Source organism: Pygocentrus nattereri, chromosome 16, assembly GCF_015220715.1.
Source record: "Pygocentrus nattereri isolate fPygNat1 chromosome 16, fPygNat1.pri, whole genome shotgun sequence".
Lineage (NCBI taxonomy): Eukaryota > Metazoa > Chordata > Actinopteri > Characiformes > Serrasalmidae > Pygocentrus > Pygocentrus nattereri.
The window spans coordinates 16,180,478-16,204,818 of NC_051226.1; the positions used below are offsets into that span (position 1 = coordinate 16,180,478).

The window sequence follows — 24,341 nt, forward strand, 5'->3', positions numbered from 1 at the left end:
ACACGGAGGAGGCGAAAATAAAGAGTAACGCCACGGTGTTAATTACAATTGACCTTAGCAAAGACGTCTGGAAAATTTACGGCAGCTAAATTAACTTATCTGACTAACGGGCACTTTCTAAACGGTACCTAATCCTCCTCGGGCAACTCCTTCAGGCGGGGAGATGTTTTCGCAGTGGTAATGTTTGACTGTAAGTCAATGTTCCGTTACATTGTTTTTGTCTAAAGTGAAATACAGCGGGGCTATTAATGTGTGAGTGGAAGGATGTATTTTTCACACAGACTTCTACACAGTGACCGCAGAATGTCTCACATTCTCTGGGCACACAAGCGTGAGCAAACTTGACCGTGAATCAAATCCAAAGCTTGGCGCTCGACTCGATTCCCGAATTCCCGGACTCGAGGAATCGATTCAGTTCCGTGTAGAATTGTGACCGAGCATAGAAAAACTATGAGAGGGACGTTCAGCTCAGGCCAGTGGCTTTAAGAAGCGCTGTTAACCAGAGCGGATTGTACATGTTACACATAACTGACTTTTGTTTTGTTCAGGACCCTCACTCTAATACAGATGTTAAGACCTTTTGACGATCTCAGTGGCGTAGCGGTTTTTGGATGGCTGTGCTGGTGTTATGGTTTTGAAAAATGTTTGCTGGAGCAGTTACTCCAGTATAAATATCCGAGGGCCACTTTCTATTGGTAGTTTCTCGTAATCAAGTGGTACTAATATACATTTATGATTGCAATTCATGAAAACGTGTGGCTGTTTGAACACAGATATAAAATTCTGTTTCAGCTTAATACTGTAGCGTCTCGCGGAGGAAGAACAAGATGGTACATTTTTTTTTCTGCTCAACAAAAATCTTTTATTGAACAAAGCAGAAAAGGCCCCTAACAGAACACCCCCTAACAATGAACTTGACAACCACACTAAATAACTCACAGCAGAGCACAAACAAACACAGCCAACACGCAAACACACCTTAAACTAACAACGAGGACCTTGGACAACTCGAACTTCGTCTTAGCCAGACTCTACTCAGAACTGACTCTGGCAGCCAGCGTCCAAGAAAAGAAAATGGCTCAGCACATCTTTTCCTCTCACTTTCTGTTTGCACACACATTGCCGTTTCTGTGAATTGTGGGGCCATTACATATGCTGCCATTACATAGACTGTCATTCCTCTCTTGAGACCTACCCTAATTAGAACTACCACTAGCCTAACCCAACTCTGATCTTATCCTCACATTAAAATGTTTTACCAGCTTGTGGTAATAATGCTACAGTAAACAAAACAACCATGACAAAACATTTCCCGAACACAGTACATCCCTTTTTCAACTAAATACAGCCCGGCTAAGCATTAGCAATGCACCATGGGAGCCGAGGCGTGCTCTGATCTTTATCGGTGGGGTCATTGACAGGTTTCCTTCTAAGCAACATCCTTTTATCAACTCAAAACTGAAAATGTTGACTGTAATCTTTCATCTAGCTGAGGGGGACACTTTCCAAATATAAAGTCTTTCCCTTTGAAGTAACAAAGACCACTCAAGACCCTCCTGTATTGATTAGCTCATCTTGTATTGTGTTAGATTTCAGTGTTCAATGATGTTTACAACCCCTTTAAATCATCATAAAGCTATTTTCTTAAACTCATCTACATATCTGTGTGCTTCTTCTAGGGAGTGTTACTGGAAGCTCAACTCATGTCTTTGTATGCATGACAAGTTCAGAATGAGATTTCTTTCTTTTCGGTCAAATTAGGAGCTTCTCAAACATGAATCAGACACATTTCTGACATTGTGGTAACTACACTGTTAAATAAAGGTACTGTGTAAATTTTTCATTCATCAAGGTGCAAACAATGTACACTCAAAGGTACACCAGTGGGTTTAAGGCCCAATTGTGTATGTTAAAAAGTTTTTTTCCCCTGTGGAAAAGTACAAATTTCTATCTTTTGATAACCCAATGTTTTAAAACAGAACAATATAATAAAAAGCCTGGAGACGAGACCAAGTGTGTGGAGTCAATGCCACTTAAAAAATATTACTTCAAAGTATTGGTATGGTACAATTATGTTCTCTGACTAAAGGTACTGAGATGTGCCCATGAGGCTATCACCCCATTGACAGTCTCGTACCTTTCCTCTGAGTGTAGCATCTCAGGAGTAATATATGGGTCAATTCACTCTAACAGCTTTCAACCACATCCACTTCCTCCATCAGCAGCCATCAACAAAAGCGAGGCTGATCTATAAAAGGTGAGAACATCAGATAAAAGGGTCTATTACTGGTAGTCATATCTTATTTTAAAGTACAGACTCAAGTTGCCAATAATGGATGCTGTAGTGTGATCTTTGGACAAATCAAAGATTCACCCAAAGGAACATTATAACCACAAGAGTCATAAGTATTTCTTAATATTCAGGAGCACAAAAAATAAAATCCTTATGGCAAGATGTAGCTAAAAAAAAAATACTGTCCAGCAAAAACTACAAATTTAGCTTGTGGTGTATCCAAAGAGAAGCTTCAAATGGGGAAACGGTTTTTATTTCCTGTTTATTCTCTCATAATATGGATAATGGCTGTGCATTTTCCCTTAATAATAATAGTACATATCTGGCTTCCTTTTTGACTTCAGTTTTAACCACTGATTTGGGAACACTGCCTGACTGGCCACAATGCCCTGAACAAAATGTTCTTAACTCTGAGAACGTCAGACGTAGGCCATCATTTCAGTTCAGTTTAGGGACTTAGTTTTGTTTATTCATGTAGCAGGTTGCTGAATTCTACATGTTTGTGCGTCTTCAATACAGAAATATAGATTTGAAAATATTTCCACAATTGAGAAAAAAAAGGAAAAATAAATGCTAGAAATAAGAACACAGAACAAAGGGCGTGCTTTGCCTGGAGTGAAAGATGTAATAAATAAACGCTCAAACGTTCAAATAAGGTCATTTTATACAGGCTCACCATATGGCCCAGAGAAAAAAAAAAACGCTGCATGTATGTACAACTCAGTACATAGTATGAAACATCAATTGCGGTTTGAAAAAGGTCTGTGTGTGAACAGGTACAAAGGTTTTTTTTTTTTTTTGGTTTTTTTTAAAACCTTTAACCTGGCTGAGACATAGCACTGATAAGCTCCTTTGGCACTGACATCCCAAAATGGAGTATTTCATTATTTTACTATGTCTTTCTTGGGAACGTACAGCACATCTTCTCTCTGTGCCAAAACATCTCCCAGTGTAAAGTGTTACAAGTGGTAAAAGCCTGGCAAAAAGAACTGGAGGACTTGGACAGTTTTCAAACCCTTGAATGAATGACGTGCACCAACTTGTGGCGTTTCCTGGCAGAAAACAAAACCCTTAACCAACAATTCCATCTACAGTCAAACTATACAAATTGACCTAAGAGCAACACACTACTGTAGGTTGAGAAATTATTTCAGGCTCTGACACGTTAAAGCTGCATAAATACAGTACCCAAGGGTGTTTACCGTGAAAGTTAAGAGTGAAGACAAGAGGGGAGAAAATAACCTGCAATTCTGAGTATTTAACATTTGCAAGAGACTTCTTCCTCAGAAAAGTTCTGGTATTTTGGACTGAGGGGCAGGGTCAGCTCCCTGCTCAAAGCAGCATAGTGATGGGTTTTTCCAGGAACTTGCGGAACTCGGCCAACCACTGAGCCCCTACTGCTCCGTCCACCACCCGGTGATCACAGCTAAGAGTTACGGACATCATATTGGATACATCAAACCTATGAAAAGAAGCATCAAAAAATACAAAGAACATTATTATCTTAATGGGCATAACAAGCAGCAATAGGATCACATTTGTTGTCTTACATCTTCCATTCTGTGAAAAATGTTGAATAAGTGAAGTGTAGCCTACAGCTTTGCTTATATTTAGTCATGTCCAGGAATGTACTTAGAAATACCTAATTACCTGAGGCAGGAAACACTCAAGCACTTGCTCTGACCACAATTTCCTCTCAATTTGTTTTCCTTTTACAACAGTAGTTGTGTGTCAGCTGCAAAACTGACAAAGACTATATTTCTGTCTGTTCACAGCTTGCTAAGACACTGACAGTGCTGAAGTTCTCACCCTCTCTCATTGTCTGCAGGCAGCAACCTCTTTTCTGAGCCCCCCACTGCCAGGATGCAAGCCTGAGGAGGGTTGATGATGGCTGAGAAGTTCTTTATGCCATACATGCCCAGGTTGGAGACTGTGAATGTGCCACCCTGGAAAATCAAACAAAAAGATGCAACAGTCTGGCTCTCATTTAAGAATACTTTTATAGTCTAGCCTAAGGTATAAAAGTTCTCAGCTTCCAGATGTCGGTACAGTGCCCTGAAAAAGTATTTGCCCCCACCTGATTTCTTCTATTTTGCTATTTTGTATTAAACTAATTTTAATATACACTATATTTCCAAAAGTGTTCGCTCGACTGCCTTCACATGCATATGAACTTGAGTGACATTACATCCTATGGATTGACAATGGGATATGATGTCAGTCCACTCTTTGCACCTATAATAGCTTCAACTCTTCTGGGAAGGCTTTCCAGAAGGTTTAGGAGTGTATTTATGGGACTTTTTGACCATTCTTCCAGAACCGCATTTGTGAGGTCAGACGCTGATGTTGGATGAGAAGGCCTGGCTCGCGGCCTCGGCTCCAATTCATCCTAAAGGCGTTTTATCGAGTTGAGGTCAGGACTCTGTGCAGGCCAGTCAAGTTCTTCCACACCAAACTCACTCATCCATGTCTTTATGGAGCTTGATTTGTGCAGTTGGGAGCATGAAATTGTCTAAAATCCTTTGGTCTGCTGAAGCATTAAGAGTTCTCTTCACTGGAACTAAGGGGGCCAAGCCCAGCTCCTGAAACAAACCTCACACCATAATATCCCCTCCACCAAACTTTACTTGGCACAATGCAGTCAGACAATTACTGTTCTCCTGGCAACTGCCAAACCCAAACTCGTCTATTGTCCAGTGGCGACGTGCTTTACACCACTGCATTCGATGTTTTGCATTGTGCTTGGTGATATAAGGCTTGGATGAAAATCTGAAGGCCACATGAAGTTTGGAGCTCTGTAGCGTCTGACTCTGCAAAAAATTGTGGAGGAATTCTGGCCCACTCGGTTTGGCAGATTTGGCCATATTGGAGGGTTTTTGAGCATGAACTGACCGTTTAAGGTCTTGAGATAGGATTTAAGTGACTTTGACACAGCCACACCAAAATCTTAATTTTGTTTGTTTTGAGCCATTGAAAGGTGGACCTTCTTGTGTGCTTTAGATCATTGTCCCATCCAAACATGATCAAGGTTTAGGTCACAAACTCACGGGCAGACATTTTCTGATCTCCTTCAGGATTTTTTGAGCAGAAAGCATGGTTCCATCAATTATGATGATCAAAACAGACCCAGATACCACCACCATGTCTGACTGTTGGTATGACATTCTTATGGCGGAATGCGGTGTTAGCTTTACGTCATGTTTAACGGGACCCATGTCTTCCAAAAAGTTCCATCTTTGACTCATCAGTCCACAGAATATTATCTCAGCTAGATGTTTTTGGAAAATGTGAGATGAGGCTTAGCATTCTTTTTGGTCAGCAGTGATTTGCACCTTGCAAGTCTCCCATCAATGCCATTTTCACCCTGGGTATTTTTTCATTGAGGAATGTTGCAACCTTTTCCAGTTTTTAATGATTTTCTTTTGCATCTGTATTTGAATCTCTTTAGAACATGGCATCATGTGCTGCTTCCTGAGACCTAGGCTCCTTCACATTGCCAGACAAGCTCTATTTAAGTGATGTTTAGATGTAACAGGTCTGACAGTAATCATGCCTGGTTGTGGCTAGTGAAATTAAAACAAATTGTCAGTTGAATTTGGTTAACTGATTGACTTAGTATCTAAGAGGTAAGTACTTTTTCACATGGGGCAAGGTAAGGCTGAACAGCATTTTTACTTCAATAAATGAAATTTTAAAATTTAAAAACAACTTACGTTATCACTGTCTAATATTAAAAGTACTTTGATCTGAAACACTGAAGTGTGACAAATATGCAAAAACAGAAGAAACTGGGAAGAAAGCAAATACTTTTTTACAGCACTGTATATAATCTAAAGGGGTTATACTGCTTAAATGTGTTTTGTTGCTATTATGAACCCAACATATAACTAACTGATAAACCTAGTTCTTGTGTTACTCACCTGGAATTCATGTGGTTGCAGCTTACCCTCACGTGCCTTGGTAGCCAGTGAGACTGTATCTTTGCTAATAGCTGTTAGTCCCTTAATATGGGCATTGAAGACAATAGGAGTGATCAGACCGCTAGGTGTGCTGACTGCAACGCTAACATCCACCACATGATTTCTGTAAAGATGTAACAAAAAACAAACAAACAAAAAAACTAATAAATTACCAGTAGTTCCAAAAGACCATAGTTACGGTATTTTGTTATCCTAAATTTATTCACAAGACAAAACTGCCCTCCAGTGGTCAAAGTCATAAGTGCAAAAATTAGGTCACTTACTGTCGGATGACTGTGTCCATCCAGGAGGAGTTGGCCTCTGGCACTTTTAAACATGCCAGTGCCGAGGCTTTGATTATGAAATCGTTGACCGAGAGTTTGATGTTATCTGCTTTTACCTCCTGATCATGAGGTGATAGAGAAAAGCATCAAAACACAATCCACCTACTTCAAGCCAACAAGTCATGCATATTATAAACCGCTTGAGACAGAGAACAGAAGCCATTTAGAATCTTACCGCATTCAGTTCTTTTCTAAGGTCCAAAACTTGGTCCATATTGATGTCCACAGACAAGTAGTAGTGAGGAATTGTCTGTTTTGACTGCATCAGCCTCTGTGCAATCACCTTATTAGTGTAAAGGAATGAGAAAACAGAAATCAGATGTCTTCTTTTTAAAGCAACTTGATCAAATATTGAGCTGTACACAATGAATACTCACTCTACGGATATTGCTGATTGGGATGTCAGTAAAGGTGCCAGTGGGAACTGGGGCCACAGCTGGAGCTGCTGGTACACGGCCAGGTGTGGGTGCTACAGGAGCAGCTGCAGGAGCAATGGGGGCCTGGTACCATAAAGATCAGAAGGAAGATCATTACTATACTATTAAATTAGGAATCAAATATGAAATGTGGAAAATAACAATATTTTTTTGTTTCCCCCCATCTGAAAACTAAAATGTGAACATTTTGAAAGCATTGATCATAGTTTTCCCATTTTCAGACATAGTCCTAATGCCTAATGAACTAGCAGGTATTTCACTCACAGGAGCAGCCTTGGCTGGGACAAAAGTCTCAATGTCTTTCTTGGTTATCCTGCCATCTGGTCCAGTGCCTATGTGAGCAGAAAAGCTTTTTTCAAGCTCATTTGCACAGCGTAAACGCAGTCCAAATTAAACTGTACTTTAAATCAGTCGTGAAACAGCAAAACTAATACTTTCTGTAGTAATGCTGTGTCAAATTTTGTAAACTGTACACTCACCAGTGACCTGTGCAAGGTCGATTCCCTTCTCAGCTGCTAGTTTCTTGGCCAAAGGGCTAGCGAACACCCTGCCCTTCCTAGCAGCTGCTGCAGGAGCAGCAGTCGGAGCGGCAGGAGTCGGAGTAGCTGGGGCCGCTGGAGCAGCTGCAGGGGGAGGAGTCGCAACCTTATGGAAAATTCACAGTTAGTGAGTTAGCTACAAGCCATGTCAAAAGCAAAAAAAAATAAAATTAAACACAATCCAGGATAATTACTTTCATTAAATCATTGTATTGTACATGTAATAAACTATTTCTGTACAATAATTAGAACAGTCCATAACATTTCTCATGTTAAAATATAAAGGGAAAAAAAAAAAAAAATCACAGATGAGCAGATCCACAAACAAACCCTATTTTGTTGAAACATAATATGTAATGTAATTCAGCAAAAAGAGTAAACAGGCTCTGGAATATACATTCTGGAAAAATAACACTATTGCCTAGAAATGCTGCACCACTGAAGTATAATCCTTTTATGGATTTAGGAAAAGTGGAATATTCAGTATTTCAAATAGTACTTGAATGTCCTTTTTCCTGGCCTTCACTGAGAATGCAACCAACTGGGTTCAATGTGACAATGTTTTACCAGATGCTACCAAGAGTGCTGGAAAGAGAATATTCCATCTATTTTATGCTATCAGGAAAAATGTGAATGTCATGATTTGTAGGAGTTGAAAATAAAGCTCAGCAGCCAGCAAATGAAGCTTACTAGACAGGTAAAGGTGAACGTATTTATATGAGTATGGAGTTATAACAGTTCAATTTAAGAGCTGCTGTAAAAAGATCATCTCAGCTAAATTCTCAAAAGCAGAATTCTAAGGTGGAGGGTGAAGATTCTACCTTACAGTGCACATCTCATAGATGCTTTCACAACACAGCAAACAACGACACCAACATCTGCTTACATGCCAACTATTACAGAGTTTGCAGTAAGATTGACCTTGACATGATATAAACCAAAGTTACCAAAAATACACTGTTATGCCACAATACCAACATTGCTGTAAGCTCAAAGATGTTGCAACTTAATTTGATTTGAACAACCAACACACAAAAAGGTGCCAACAGCACTAAAATAAATGTAACTAGTGTGGTATACAACCAAGAACCTTTTCACATCACATTTTCTCTGAAGCTTAAAGAAATAATAAACAATCAGAAAGAATAACAAATTGGACATCCATAGATTGAAAATTGGTGGTCAGCATGGAAAAAAGAAACAACCAATTTAAACGCTCCCTTACCGGTGTTGGAGCTGGAGGTGGGGTAGCAGCCACACCTGTCTCTACATAGTCTGCGAATGCCTGAATGTCAGATTCTTTCTCTACCATGATGCAGAGCGGTGTGCCCAGTGGAACATCCCTGGTTCCCTCAGGGATCATGATCTTAGCCAGGTAACCCTCCTCCTGTACTTCAAAACCTGAACAAAACACAAAGGTTAAGTCAAAAGGCACATGCAGTAGCAGAGTATACAGGATTTTGTCATTCAAAAAGTCTTTATGACTTTAAACCACACATAAAATAACAAAAATAATTCCTAATCAATGGCTTCGACTAGAAAACAAAATATATTTTATAAGCCTGGGTTACATCTTGTATAATGACAAATCAGTTCAAAGACATAGATTAATGACAGCTTACCAATTGTGGCCTTATCTGTCTCAATTTCTGCCAGCAGGTCACCCTCATTCAATTTTTCACCTACTTTCTTCTCCCAGCGCTGCACAGTGCCCATTGTCATAGTGGGGGAAAGAGCTGGTAGAAGAATCTACAAGTTTCAAAAATAAAGAGAAATCATGGACTTCACAAAGCTTGTTATAATCGCAATCTTCTTCTTCCTTCAGCTGCTCCCTTTAGCGGCCGCCACAGCGGATCATCTGCCTCCATCTTGCCCTATCCACTGCCTCCTCTACTTTTACACCAACCATCTCCATGTCCACCTTCACTACATCTTCTCTGAGGTCTACCTCTTCTCCTTCTGCCCAGCAGCTCCATCTCCAACATTCTTTGACCAATATATCCACTATTCCTCCTCAACACATGTCCAAACCATCTTAACTAATACTATTACAACTACTTGACCAGCAAAATGCAATTTTGCAAAAGGCAACAGCACATCTAAAATCATGGTGCTGTGAAATGCACCCCCAGTGGTCACTTACCTTCATATGTGGAGGGTATGAACTGCCTGGAGCCTGAGGAGAAGAGGGGGCAGCAGCAGCAGGTGCAGCTGGAGGTGGAGGGGCTGCTGCTGCTGCAGGAGCTAAAGCAGCCAGTTTTTCCAGAGTGAAGTCCTTAAATGCGGGGATGAGGTCAGGGCTGAAGTCAATGATGAAAAGAAAAGGTGCATAAAGTGTATGCCATGTCATGACAAGCCTCAGATGTCAATTTTAATGTGGTGTTGAGCCAATTTATGAAAATCTTTGTGAAGGAAATTCTGTAAGGATTGCTGGTCTGAATCCAACAGTGTCCACTTTCCGATATGAGAGGGCTGTATAAGAACACAGAAATCTGGTTTCACAAGCTTTTGAAAAACACTAGCTAGGATATTTTTAAAGAAAAAGAATTGTCCTCACTTGTCAACTGTAATACATATGACTGATCCAATGGGTACATCTCTTGTGCCCTCCAGCACCAAGATTTTGGCAAGATAGCACTCTTCTAGCATCTCAAATCCTACTGTGGCCTTGTCTGTTTCCACCTAAAGAAATACAAAACAAAGAAAGTGTGTGGAATATGCTTTAAGCATATCAAAGGTATATTTGAGTAATTAAGAGCTCATCTGCTTCATTCTGATGACCAAAAATTTTGGTCTCACCTCAGCGATCAAGTCACCCTCATTGATTTTATCACCCTCCTTCTTCTCCCAGCGAGCAATGGTGCCCAGCTGCATTGTGGGTGACAAAGCAGGGAGTTCCACCTGTAGAAAATGGAAAATGTCACTTAACAGGTCCTCAGCCAAGAGGGACTCTAATGAGATCAGCAAATCTCAGCATACTATCAAAGAAAATGTCAACAAAGCCCTTCCTCTAAAATAGCCCATGCACACCCTGGTCAAAGATAATCACTATTGCTGGGTCCGTTTCCCAGATCCACATGAAGCTTAAACCTAGACTCAAAAGACTTTTATATGGTGATTCATCATTGACACCACAGTTTGGTCCAGGATCAGGCTTAATCCATGTCTGAGAAACTAGTAAATTATTTCGCAACTATGATAAAGAAAATACCCCAAACATGTAAGAACAGAACACTTCACAAACTTGGCTGACTCCAGTGTAACCTATATACACTTACTGGCCACTTTATTAGATACACCATGTATATACACTAATTGCCCATTTTATCAGGCACACTTACCAATAAGTGCAATTTGTAGTTCTAAATGTAAATGTATAAATGTCTAAATGCATAAATGCCTAAGTAGTCCATCTGTTTCTCAGAATTACTCGTTAGCCTCGTTCATCAGCTGTCAAGACCCCCAAAGGACCACCACTGTGCAGGTATTATTTGGATGGTGGATCGTTCTCAGAACTGTAACGCGTCCAAAACCACATACTACCACACTACATAGTATGTGAGAAGAAGCACACCACAATCAGACGTCCGTTCATTAGAACAGTACGTACAGCTCAGTAGTATGTGTTTTTTGGACACAGCCTAAAACGATTATACGTACAAGGTAGTTAGCATACCGAATACCGAACCAAGTGAGTGTAGGATGGGCAGACTAAACATACCAAATCAACGCCCAATAGACGACACGGAATAAGATTAAACACAACAGATGTTATACAGGTTAAAATGAACGTTGCTCAAAGTGACAGTCGTTGGAAAGTGTCGGCGATGCCACAGACCGAGTGTCATAAGGACCTCCATAAAGGCGAGTCGTGATGTACAGTTGAGAAATGAAACGAGTCGGACAGCTAACCTACCTACTTTCTCAAAACAGCCCCAAAGCCAGTGATGTGGTGTTTGCTAGGGTGAAGTAACCTACCTAAACGCTAAGATACACAGCAATCTGACATATAACCCTAACGGGGGCAACAAGTCAGCCCTCATCCAGCTGCGGCAGCTAGGCTAACCAACTTCAGTTACTCCAGCGGCTCTAGCACAGCTAGCTGGTTTAGCCTAGCAATTCCTTTACCTTCTGGTGGGGCGGCAGACTGTAGACTCGGCTGCTCTGACTGAGCGCAGCGCTCTGCTGCTGTAAGACACAGGTCTTTCCAGTAAGGATGCCGCTGTAAGCTTGTGTGGAGCGGCCATGGCTGCGGTCACTGTGGAGCCGTCTGAGCTGACTCGGTACCGGCGCGGGGCCCGACAGGACGGCGGGCCGGGCGGACCGAACACACGGCCTCAGGCGCAGAACTAAACGTAACATTTCGAGCGGAAAAAAAACTAGGCTGGGTCCAGGAGAAGCTAGTCTGCTGTCAGAATAAGTGACACCTCATACAGCGACCGCGTCCAAGAGCCAAAACGAAGTGGAATGAAGCCTCACTTTCCAATGACCTCCCCGCCTCAAAACAGCACCTTCACGGCGCTCCCCGCCTGCTTGTCCTCGCTGGTGTAACTGTGGTTGCCAGGACAGTCTAAATTACGTCTTGAATGTGTCCTTTACGGAGGCCTTAAGGTGACCTGGTAATTAATATATTGAGACCATAAGTTAAGCTGTTCGGGGTAGTAAATTATTATATTGAGGCTACAAATTAATATGGGTGTTAGAGACATCACCCCTGGTTCCACTGTAAAGAAATTAAAGAGAGTAAGTTTCTCTGGAATTAACCACCAACCCGCTCTGAATGACTTTGTTTACATCCCAGCAACACTTTTGGAACCTAAAGGTTTCAGTGGAACCTTTAAGTGTTTTATTACAGAACCAAAAGGGGATAGTCAGTCTGTATATCAGGAGGTTGCAATGTTAGTTTTAAAAACTTTGTTTTCTTCTATTATCTGAGTTTTCTGTCTGCTCCATGCACTCATAGTTCTTGGACAAAATCTCTTCACTTTTAGTAAGTCTACACTAAGAATCAATAATCATCAATGATTATTGATGGATGATACTGCATAAATAAGCATAAGAAGCAGGGTGCATCTACACAGTTTAACATAGTTACTTACAGTGGGTTGTACTTTTCTTCGCATCATCAGATGATGATAATTTAAAGGATTATTCATGATTGGAGCGAGTTCCTTGTATGTGTGTAGTCCCAGTTCATTCTCTGGGCGGATTACCTGAACTGGGTTTCCCTTCGTTACATCTCTCACATTTAAGATTTGTGATTTTATTGAATCATAATTATTATTGATTCTAAGTTTTAGAATACAATTTCCTACGCAGAATGCGCTGAAGTACACCTGCTATTATATAAGAAGTTTTTTTTTGTACTTGATATTTCCTCCCATTGTTTTCCCATTGAAAGCTCTTACTTCTGCTGGTTGATTTATTTAGTAGCAGCGCTTTTATTCATTTATATTTCAGCTCTTCGAAGTGGAGGATTTTCTGTGAAAAACTTGGCAACCTTGAGACGACGCTGTCAGCGGGCATCTCGTGAACTGTCGTAAAACGTCGCAAGAACGAAGTTTGACAGCGCAGTAACCGGCGCTGCCAATTTTTTTATTTTTAGCTTTTTAAAAATCTTTTAACTGTCGATAATTTATCTGATTATCTGAAACGAGTAGCATTAACAAAATAGTCTCGCGGGGCAGGACTGTCAGATAAGCTAAGATAAGATAGTCCTTTATTAGTCCCACAACAGGGCGTTACAGCAGCAGACGGCGCCGAACTCGAGAAAAGGAGAAGAGGAGAGAGTAACGCTACATCCTGCACCTGAACACGCGGCCATGAGCGGCTTACTTCGGTCTTTAGTCGTTTAAGGTGTTTATTCGGCGGTTAAGAGAACAGCTTCTACATTCAGCCCCGTAAGAACGACTTATTATCCCAGATTGCTTTTGTATCTAGAAGCATTTTATTCTTCAAAATAACTAATTTACTCATGCGACTCATCTCCTCAAATGATTTACTTAGTTTCGCAAAACAGCTTATTTTCTCCAGAAAGACTCGCAGTGTGCACTTTGTCGTCAGCGCTGCAGCAGCGTTAAGTCTCAGTGTCGAGTAACGGCCGTCAGTTTGTTTGAATTTGAAAGACAGAAGTGCGGAACTTCAACATTCTGAGCGTTTAAGGCAACGTTGCCTCCACTTTTCAACACCGCCGTGATATCAAATCACATCGTGACATCAAATTTTAACGTCGGATATCAGTACATGACATCTGTTTTAGACGTTTCTTCTGCTTTACATTTTACTCAAGCGAAAACAAAACAAGGCAAATACATTTTTATTTATTCAAAATCTTCCATCATATCAGTTTGACAATTCAATAACAAAAACAGGTTACAATAGCAACACTTTATTTGCTGGCTACTTACAGAAGGACATGACGCATGCATAAGTATAAAAAAAGTCTCTGAAAAGCAACACCACTATTTGTTAAAAGCCCATGTCAGTATTTAAAATGAGATGTTTTATGAAACACTCGGGTTATGAAGAAGCCACACAGGTCTGACTGATGATGTTCTTAACTGCACCTCTTCATTAGAATTTCCATTACCTTAAAAAAGATGCTAACTGTGCAATAACCACAAATCTGTAACGTTACACTAACAGAGGATGTAAGGTGTATTATAAAAGCGATTTTATAGACATATAGGTCGTATGTCTATAAAATCATTTATAATGCACCTTATGCCAACTCTTAATACTGACATAGGCTGTTTTGAAATATAAAGTAGGGCTTTTCAATTAGTTACTCAATGCTTATGCATGTGTTATTAAGCTCCTTTAGGCAGACTTCAAATAGTGTTACAAGGTTGCATAGCAACAAATAAGGACAAAGCTTTGCAAAAATGTTACTCCTTGATGATAACCATTCGCTTTCAGACATACCAGTCAAGTATTAATTGGCATAACTTGGAAAGGAATTTGTTTTATATTTTGCAGCATAATAGAAAAATAGAAGGAAGAAAATCTGAAGAAGGAAGAATAGCTATAGAGCATCGTAGTGAGTATGAAGTGCCATAGTTATTAGTCTATTTGATTTTGGTAAGGGCTATAGCTCGTCTGTCTGTGTTCTGGAAAAGAGCCCGAATCAGGCTTTTCATTTCGCTACTGGAGAACTCCTGTGCAAGAGGCCCTTTGCCCTCTGCCCACCTGGAAAAGAGAAATAAGATGTGACAATAGATCTACACAAGAGTCAACAGAAACATAAGCGCACTTATGAAAACAAGCACAGATTAACTACAGCACAATACTGACTGCATGGATACTTTTTCTGTACATTACCTGTCCACTATTTCTTGCAGACTGGCATGCAGAACTATGGAGAGTTCTTTAAAGGTCAACCACTTCTTCACATAGACTGGGACCTCTTCTTGGTACTTCTTGTTCTTGTTCTCCTCTGGCAATGGAGTGAATACTAATGGTCCCTCCTCTAAGATCGTCTGACAGAGCGTGTGCAGACGCTCTCCGTCTTCAGTTGAGATGTCCTGGAGTGAGATCAATGGTTTGCGCTTTTAAAGGCTCTTCAGCTTTAAAGAATTATAAGTTAACACTTTCAACACTGTCAGGGCTCACCTCCAACATCATGATTTTGGTAATCAGTTCAGATATTGCTGTATTCAAGAGCGTTCCCATAGACTTGCAGTATATGTTAACCGGTAGGACATCCTGCCAGACTTTTCCCAGTCGCTTTAGCTGGTGTATCACCTAAGTATAACCAATGAATTATCAATTTATCTACCACGTAAAATGCTCTAAGGAAATGTACTGCTGTCTCTAGAACCATATGAAGAAAGTGGTGTTTAGTCTCACCTGTCTGACTGCCTTGCTGGCTGCAGAGTAATTGTCTTCATCATCCAAATTGGAGAAGTTTCTGGCAGTAGACAGCCTCTCTAACATCTCTGCTTTCTGGACATTCATCTGTGCCACAAAACACTGAGCACCTTAGTGAGAAAACAGCAGAAGAAACCCACATTTTAGCAACAACATCTAGAATAACAACAACAAAAATGTATGGTATAAAGCTTTTACTACATCCCATACCCAATCTTCTAAATCCTGGGACCAAGTCAACAAAATAGGCCACTCCATCTTTTAAGGGAAGATGTGGTCTAAACTGGTGTCCCAGCGTCAGCAGATGGTGGGCAAGGAACATGCAGTTGTTGTGTTGAATGGCAGCTAAGTGGGGGAACTTAAGTAAATTGTCCCTACGTCAAATAAGGAAAACAACCCGTTTTAAGTCATGAGATTTTCTGTAAACTCATACATAATTCCACTGCTATGTCCCTTTTTTCAACATCAATCATACCAGAAACACACAGAGGAATGATTGGGACCAAACTCACAAGACATACATTAGAAACAAATATATGATATTTTGCCTAAATATAAACATCTGATATGTGATAAATAATGGCAAACTCACTTGTGATATGTAGGCACAACATCATAGAACAGGTGAAAAATATTTCGGGTTGTGTAGAATAGCTGGAAACCACTGGAGGAAAAGGACAATATAATGCTAAAATAATAACTGAGGTACAAAAAGGTACAATAATTTTTCAGTAGAAAAAAACAACAACCAATGAATGGTGATAAAATCAGGAAGGAGAAATGTCTCCTTCATGTATGTATTTACTAAAAATAACTCATAAGCTAAACTCATCTTCATTCTTGATGTGATTGCTGTGGTATCTACATACCACTGGGGGGAGCTGCCCACTGCCTCAGACAGAGTTTTTATAGCCAGCTCCATTAGCTGCTGCACAGATTCACTGATACGGCACACTGGCAGGCACAATGTGCGCTGACCCAACTGCTTCTCATTCTCCAGGATCTGCTGATCACAGTGGCCACTCCTCTTCACCTCCTGCTTCTCTCTGCTCCCCCCACCCAAGTTGGGTAGTTTGGGGATTGCAAGTTTGTAATCTGGAGAGATCTGAAATAAAGTAATTAATTAGGGGCAAATTAAGATACTGACGGCACTCATTACAATTACAAGATATTTTTTAACAATGGACATCAATCATGAGCACTGCTCTTACTTTAACAGTATTGTGCATCTCTGAGGTCATAAGTTTCCGGGCAGCTACTATGACATCTTGGCATTTTTTGCTAGCAAAATGGCAGTTGACATTTCTTGCATACTTCAGAAGATCTGTGGAGTCTCCACTGAGGTATCCCATATCTTTCAAATGATTTTCAAAATCCTCAGTTTCTTTGATAACCTGGACAACAAAAAAATGAAACCACCCTGTTACATATTGTACAGCTTTCAATGCTAAGAGTACATATCTTTTCATCTACTTACCGTATCGTAAGCTGCTAGTTGACTGCTGTTAGTTGGAATAGAATACAATAAGCATTCACGGATGATGCAGTCTGACATTTCCTCCCATATCTGGTCTCCCAATATAGCAGACACTTTCTTATCATCTATGGACGTACCTGTGTATACAGAGTAAAAAGAGAATGAATTACAATCAATACACAGACTACAATCTAATTTAAAAAGGTACAAAATAGATTTTCCTAGTGATGTTTGGGCATACCAAAGAGGTGTTCATGCAAGGTCTTGAGTACTATAAGGATTTTGGTGTAGACTTCAGCAGGGGCTGGGTGCTCTACTTGGTTCTCTTCACTGTGTAGACTCAAGACAGTGCCCTGTTCAAGCTGCTCACCCACCTCTACCAGCAGAGATGGGTACATGATCAGAGGTTTCAGCATATACTTCAGTAACACCTGCCCTAAAGGTATGAGACAGAGTCAACTGTAAGAACTTCACGCAAGTTTGGAAGTACATTATTGATAGAAATGAACTGACACAAAAATGAACAATCTTTTTTGATAAATACCAAATAGTTTAATTTTCTTGTGCAGCTCTCCTTGAATGACAAGAGCCTGAAGTACACTAGATAGAAGGTGATTAGGGGTGTGTTTGTCTTCCTTTGATTCTCCACTGTTTAAATGAAGTGCTGTTGTCAGGAAAGACTCCATTCCATTCAGCTCTGCAAAACAAAGCCACATATGAGTGATGATCAGAAATCAGACTCATAACAGTACAACAACAACAACAAACAACTACTACTATTACAACAACCACTACTACTGATAATGATAATAATAATAATAATAATAATAATAATAATGTGAAGAACAACAAGAAGGAGAAGATTTTTTTTTCAAAAGAACTGCATAATTCAGTGGCTGACATGTAAACAAAGTCATTCATAGTGGTTTGATGTGAAATGGTCCAATTTAGAGAAATTCAACAACTTTGACTTTCTTTACAGAGGTAGTGAACGGAGCCAGAGGTTCCTACAATGCAGATGTAGTCACTTTACCATCCAAAATGACCAGTGACCCTACACGTATCATGAATTATTTTATGCAATGCTGATAATGGTAAAATAAAGGTAAATCTCAAATAAGGAGATTTCTTTGGGGACTGTTTTGCCTTAGAACCTAAAGCCCTGCAGATGCCGCACCATGAATGGATATTTAAAAAAATGTTAGCAAAAACTTGCACGCTGGAAAAAAATCCAGTGTATGTACACAGCTCTTCCTCTGTAAATGGGAAATGAACAAAGCAGCTCAGATTGAGCCACACAATACTATTCCAGCCAATCAGCAACAGGGGGCATTCATGCTCAAACTCAGCACATAATCGGGAAGAAGAGAACAACAAAGATTAAGAAAAAAAGTTTGGATCAGGCCAGGGTGAAAAGCCATGTTAACATCAGTGAGGCATTTCAACAGTGGAGACTTCCACTAGTTGACAAGGCTGAAGTTGGCTACCTATTTGCCAGCTTCTTTTTCTAAATTTTCCCATTCCATCTTAAATGGTACAGTTTTTACTTTTGGGTGAATTTTCCTCAGGATCCAGAATGTAACTGCTGCACCATTTAAGGTGGAAAGGAGAACTTGAACAAGAAGCTGGCAAGTAAGAAGCTAGCATCAAATTCACTTTGAGTTGAAAGGCATGAAAATAAATGAGGAGGCTGTTTATTTTCTGTTTAACTGGTGGGTTTTTGCTATTTCATAGAACCAACAGGTCAGTATTGTTTTGTTGTGTTTGCTAATATCTGTATATATACATAATCCCAGCTGATTAGCTTTGCAGCAGCAATTGTAGCGACAGTTTGTTAGCCCATAACCTGGCTAAAGTTACATTAAGATACTTTGTGTCTTTGTTCACTCAAACGTTATATCACAGTATTTGCTCATACAGCGTTTGTGAAGAGTTTTATAACCATAAACATCTAAAAAAAAAAAACAAAACAAAAAAAAAGGTTGTGCATCTTGGCAATGTGTCCATGAGCTTTTGATGTAGCACTGAAGGGAGGGGTGTAACTGGTCTAAGTTCAAATATCAATCAAAGTTTGCCTTTAAGTGCATTGAACTAGTTTTATAACCACCACTGTGAACACTTCTGACTTGATTTCACATAAATATCAGTATAACTGAGTGTTTATATCTTTTTGAAATTGTGAAATTGTGAAAAATTGGTGGAATTCCCACTAAAGATACAATTTAACCTAATGTAATGTAAACATTACTCTCACCTTTGGCAGGAGGCAGTTTCCATACTGCCAGTTTCTTCCACTCTTCTCCAAGATGGTAGATGAGGTTCTCTCTCTGTACAGTTATCTCTGAGCTGAGGGCTTTAAGTAAAGGCAACTCTGAGTCTTTCCAAGCTTTCAAGGCTTCAACACTGCCTCGTGCCTTAAGAAGTTGGGGAATATTAAAATATATTTAACATTCTGTAAATATATGTGTACTAAATTCAGACTTCAGATCATCAAAAACATATTTATATTATATTACTCACTTTTCCAAGCTGCTTGGCTGCTGCTTCATATTTCTTCTCCTGTAAGGTCTTGTGGTACTCCTCCATTGCTGTGTCAAACTTTAAATATAAAAACATTCCAGATCTGAGAAACGTATCTACTTCTCAAAGAATATCTTTGAAGAAATAAAAACTCAAATTTAAAAAGACAAATGTATCAAACAAATGAGTATATCTGAGGTTATTCCTACCTCAGTGTTATTGTGCAGAAACATGACATGCATGTACATCACAGCTGAGTCAATAATAAATAATAAAAAGTTAACAATAGCCTACATCCACTTACCTCTTGTAGATGTTGGAGCATGCTTATTACTGCAGTGTTCTTCTCCAGTTGCTGTTTGAGCTTGGCATATTCTGTTACGGCTTCATGTAGGTTCTGTTGCACCTACATTTAGAATTTAATAGGGAGGTGGGATGATTTATTGCACTTGTCCAAAAACAAAACATGCAGATATCTGGAAGTCATGTAGCTGTAGTAAAGGACAACATGCTGTCCCATACCTCATTCTCAATAAAGCTTTTCAATAGATCAATGTCCTTAGATACGGCTTCAACTTGGTCCATGAGTTCTTCAGCTGCATCCATACTTGGTATGAACTCGTTGTATTTCTTATTTATCATGTCAGACAATTCTTCCTATAAAGAGAATACAGAGATTTAAAAAACAAAAACAGAGAAACATGAATACTAAAAATCAATACTGCTGTTGCTAATTTTTCCTGCCCTCATGCTATGACCATTAGATAAAATACTACAAGCTTGCATAAAATCCCTAACCTAAGGCAGCAGTGCAGGAGTGATATATGAGATATATATTATTAAATAAAGTATGTGGTCTGAATTTATGAAATATTTAAAATAACACTAACAGCCACACTCCAGTCCAAATTAGCTTTGATGAATTTTAAAAATTTTACTTTAGTTATTTTTCACAATTTTTTTCAAAATTCCCAAATAACGTAACCATTGAGATGTAAACAAAGACACTGAGAGTAGTTGGTGTAAATATAGCCATTTTATTTACTATCCCATGTGACCAGTGGGCCTACATGTATGTATTAACATCTTTTGGCTGCTCCCTTTAGAGGTCGCCACAGCAGATCATCTGCCTCCATCCTGCCCTATCCACAGCCTCCTCTATTTTTACACCAACCATCTCCATGTCCACCTTCACTACATCCATAAACCTTCTCTGAGGTCTACCTCTTCTCCTTCTACCCGGCAGCTCCATCTCTAACATTCTTTGACCAATATATCCACTATTCCTCCTCAACACATGTCCAAACCATCTCAACCTGGCCTCTATGGCTTTATCTCCAAACTGCTCCACCTTCACTGTCCCTCTGATCTGCTCATTTCTAATCTTGTCCATCCTTGTCACTCCCAACGAAAATCTCAGCATCTTCATCTCCGCCACCTCCAGCTCAGCCTCCTGTCTTTTAGACAGAGCCACAGTCTCCAAACAATACATCATAGCAGGACGCACTACTGTCTTGTAAACCTTCCCTTTCACTCTTGCTGCTATCCTTCTGTCACACATCAGCCCTGACACCCATCTCCACCCACTCCATCCTGCCTGCACCCTCTTTTCTACTTTGTCCATTGCTCTGGATGGTTGACCCAAGATATTTGAAGTCATCCACCTTTACGACCTCTACTCCTTGCATCTTCACCTTTCCACCTGCCTCCCTCTCATTTACACACATGTATTCCGTCTTGTCTCTACTGACCTTCATTCCTCTCCTCTCCAGTGCAAACCTCCACCTCTCCAGATTCTCTTCCACCTGCTATCTACTCTCACCACAGATTACAATTTCATCTGCAAACATCATGGTCCATGGAGCCTCCTGCCTGACCTCATCTGTCAACCTTTCCATCACCATTGCAAACAAGAAGGGGCTCAAAGCTGATCCGTGATGTAACCCTACCTTCAACTTGAAACCATTTGTCACTCCAACTGCACACCTCACCACTATCTCACTATCCTCATACATGTCCTGCACCACCCTAACATACTTTTCAGCTACACCTGACTTCCTCATACAGTACCACAGTTCCTCTCTTGGCATCCTATCATATGCCTTCTCTAGATCCACAAAGACACAATGTAGCTCCTTCTGACCTTCTCTGTACTTCTCTACCAACACTCTCAATGAAAAATTGCATCGGTGGTACACTTTCTGGGCATGAAACCAAAACATGTATGTATTAATATATAAATCTAAAATAAAAATAATTATGCATATTTAGAAATATTATATTTTGATAACAATAAAAGAGGTAAATACAAAAAATGGGTACTATAACACCCTGCATGTAGCTCTCTGTATTTTTTATAAAAACGTATCTTCAAGCTATAGTATTTGTCTCATGCAACAAGCAACAGTGGTAGCCAGTTCATATATATTTTAGTGAGGTAGCTTTTAGGGGCACTGAACACGTCAGATGTCTGGTTCCTATCACCACCACTGTGAACAATTCTGACTGTTACTTTTATAGCTAAGCATTTCACATCAAACCACTCTGAATGACTTTGTTTACATCTTAGCACTTTAAATTATTAGGAGTATAATTCCCCATTAATATATGAACGAATTGGGGTGGGCAATATGACTATTTGATTAACATGATAGATTACACCACTACACGTTTCTAAGCATATTGTGGATATTGTCACTGGTCTGCAGCATGTTTGTTGAATAGAGCACAATTAGAGCTGCATTATGGGACTTAGTACCCTAAAGGATGTAAAACACTGAATAAATATATCACTGTACTCGCACAAGTAAACTAATGGTACAGACCTGTTTTTTTTATCCATTCCATTCTTATCAAACTTAAGAAAAAAAGAAATCTCATCATAAAATATGTTTTTGCTATACCACACATCCTTCAGAAAACGATGTATGATATAAATTTTACATCGATATTTTATTCCGTATTTTTTTATTAAAAAATGCACAACATGCCCATCACACACAACATAAGTGGGTTTGAACTAATAAGTGAAAATCTTTTGATTGGATCAGTTGTTTTACTGGTGTAAGTAGTCAAAATATGGATTAAAACTGCTACAAAACAGGCCAGCTAGCGTCAACTCCACAATGCATGACACGTCAACCAGACTCGGCCAGTGTACGAAGCAAACACCATCTGCAACGCTGTTTACCTGACCTTATTACCTCTTATACTTCAGCAACGGTTACAGTTTAACACCAGAGGCCAACATGTCTTGTAGTAATACCTCGTTATATCATTTAAGCCAAGCTGGTCATTTGATTTCGGGCATTTGATAGCTGACTAGCTCCTGAAGGCAGCTGGCTAACGTTAATGAAGGACTACCGGTGGAGGTAATGTCAGCTCGGTCGTTGAACAAACAAGTTACCTAGCCAAGTTAAAGTTGTCCGGTTAACCACAGGACACTAGACACTAACGAGCAAAGTGACGAGAAGCGGACCACCGCACTGATACTGCCCTATGAATTTAGTTAGCCAAGTTAGCTTAACTAACCAACACCTCCTTCAGCAGTAGACATAGCGATGCCAGTTAGCTATACGTTTACCTTTCGGAAACTAGGCTTATATCATTTTAAATAGCAGTCCACTAATTACAGTAACGTACCACTAAATGCTGGAGTGGTAAGCTGCTTTGAGTTGGGTGGAGAAATGACAGCTGCATATGTAGCTAGTTAGCTAAATTAAGCTAGCTTGCCTAGCAAAGTGTATTTTGAAGCAAGAGTTCGTTTACCTTTGTTTCGTCCACTTTCCGGGAGAGTTTGGATATTTTAGAAGCCAGATCATCTTTTTCCAATTTTCCCGAGCTCGCAAGCACCTCTGTTACAAACGAAGCCATCCTTGGCAAATGTTTCTGTCAAGTCAAAGTTTCAGGTTGGTCAAAAGCTGCTACTGCCCGCCATACCGCGCGAGTCCTGCTGGGAGTGAGTCGGATCCGAAACAACCGAATCTTGAATCGAATCACATGAATCATTTAAGCAGCAGGGTTGAAATTAATGGTGAAAGATGACGCTTCGGTATTATTTAAAAACGAATATATTAACCACGTAAAACATCCATCCATCCATCCATCCATTTTCTAAGCCGCTTCTCCGTCAGGGTCGCGGACGTAAAAGATAAAGAGAAAACAGAACGTATCCACGAAATACCAACAAAATCGGCTCTGTTGACTTTGTGTATTTCATAATACCACAACACTGGCAACAATGCTGAAAACTACACAAAGCCTTTAAGGTGATTAAAATCGTTAGTAACCTGATGCAACACATTCTTGCATGTAAAAATAACACCATTTAAGAAGAGTTAAGTAGTTTAACATGCACTTAAAGACGTCTGACGTAATGTGGGAACGTACATGAAGCAAAATAACAGGTTATATACTGGACGGGGAGGATATTTCATATTTGAAACAAGCTTTTGTATAAATCATGTTATGAATGCCAGTTCAATCTAAATGCACATTTTTATTTTTTAGTGCTCCTGAGTTGGATCCTGAGTTTTGCCCACCATACAGTGTGAGAGAAGCAAGGTTAAGAACAGAAACATGAAAGCACTGAAATATTCAGTGCTTGCTAAATAAATCACAGCTGCTTGGGGACATTATTTTGGTCTTTATCTGGTCCAATAGCACACTCTTAAAAGAGATGGTTCTTTAAAAGTTACTTAGTAAAGGGAATGGGTTTATTCCGAACCATGAGTTCTATATAGACCCATTACATGTTTAAAACATTCTTTGCATGGTTAAATGGTTCTTTAGATTGATGGACAACCTGTTGCACCGAAAAAGGGTTCTTCTGTTGATACAAGTTTGACATTGTAACAATAGAAGAACCCTTTTTGGTGCTATATAGAACTAGGTTCTATATAGA

The 24,341-nt window shown here is 39.8% G+C and overlaps 2 protein-coding genes across 3 annotated transcripts; both read right to left on the minus strand.

Moving 5' to 3' along the window:
- Nucleotides 1-2,536: 2,536 nt before the first annotated feature.
- Nucleotides 2,537-12,112, minus strand: dlat (dihydrolipoamide S-acetyltransferase (E2 component of pyruvate dehydrogenase complex)). Of its 2 annotated transcripts, none has more exons than XM_017719861.2 (14): nt 11,701-12,112; nt 10,372-10,473; nt 10,130-10,254; nt 9,716-9,872; nt 9,195-9,321; nt 8,798-8,973; nt 7,513-7,678; nt 7,298-7,365; nt 6,974-7,096; nt 6,772-6,879; nt 6,537-6,655; nt 6,214-6,376; nt 4,103-4,239; nt 2,537-3,755 (listed from the first exon to the last, which is right to left on the minus strand). In XM_017719861.2, exons 1-14 carry the CDS (start codon nt 11,932-11,934, stop codon nt 3,626-3,628), a joined length of 1,935 nt encoding a protein of 644 aa, XP_017575350.1. In that variant the 5' UTR covers nt 11,935-12,112; the 3' UTR covers nt 2,537-3,625. The 2 variants fall into 2 exon arrangements, with proteins under 2 accessions (XP_017575350.1, XP_037402079.1); XM_037546182.1 differs by having other exon boundaries at nt 12,052-12,110.
- Nucleotides 12,113-13,872: 1,760 nt separating this feature from the next.
- On the minus strand, nt 13,873-23,403 carry zw10 (zw10 kinetochore protein). Its single transcript, XM_017719860.2, has 16 exons — nt 23,207-23,403; nt 19,961-20,095; nt 19,743-19,844; nt 19,439-19,516; nt 19,173-19,332; nt 17,463-17,615; nt 17,160-17,354; nt 16,919-17,055; nt 16,653-16,835; nt 16,311-16,546; nt 16,034-16,105; nt 15,652-15,815; nt 15,421-15,551; nt 15,184-15,315; nt 14,893-15,095; nt 13,873-14,760 (listed from the first exon to the last, which is right to left on the minus strand). Exons 1-16 carry the CDS (start codon nt 23,309-23,311, stop codon nt 14,640-14,642), a joined length of 2,307 nt encoding a protein of 768 aa, XP_017575349.1. The 5' UTR covers nt 23,312-23,403; the 3' UTR covers nt 13,873-14,639.
- Nucleotides 23,404-24,341: the final 938 nt, after the last annotated feature.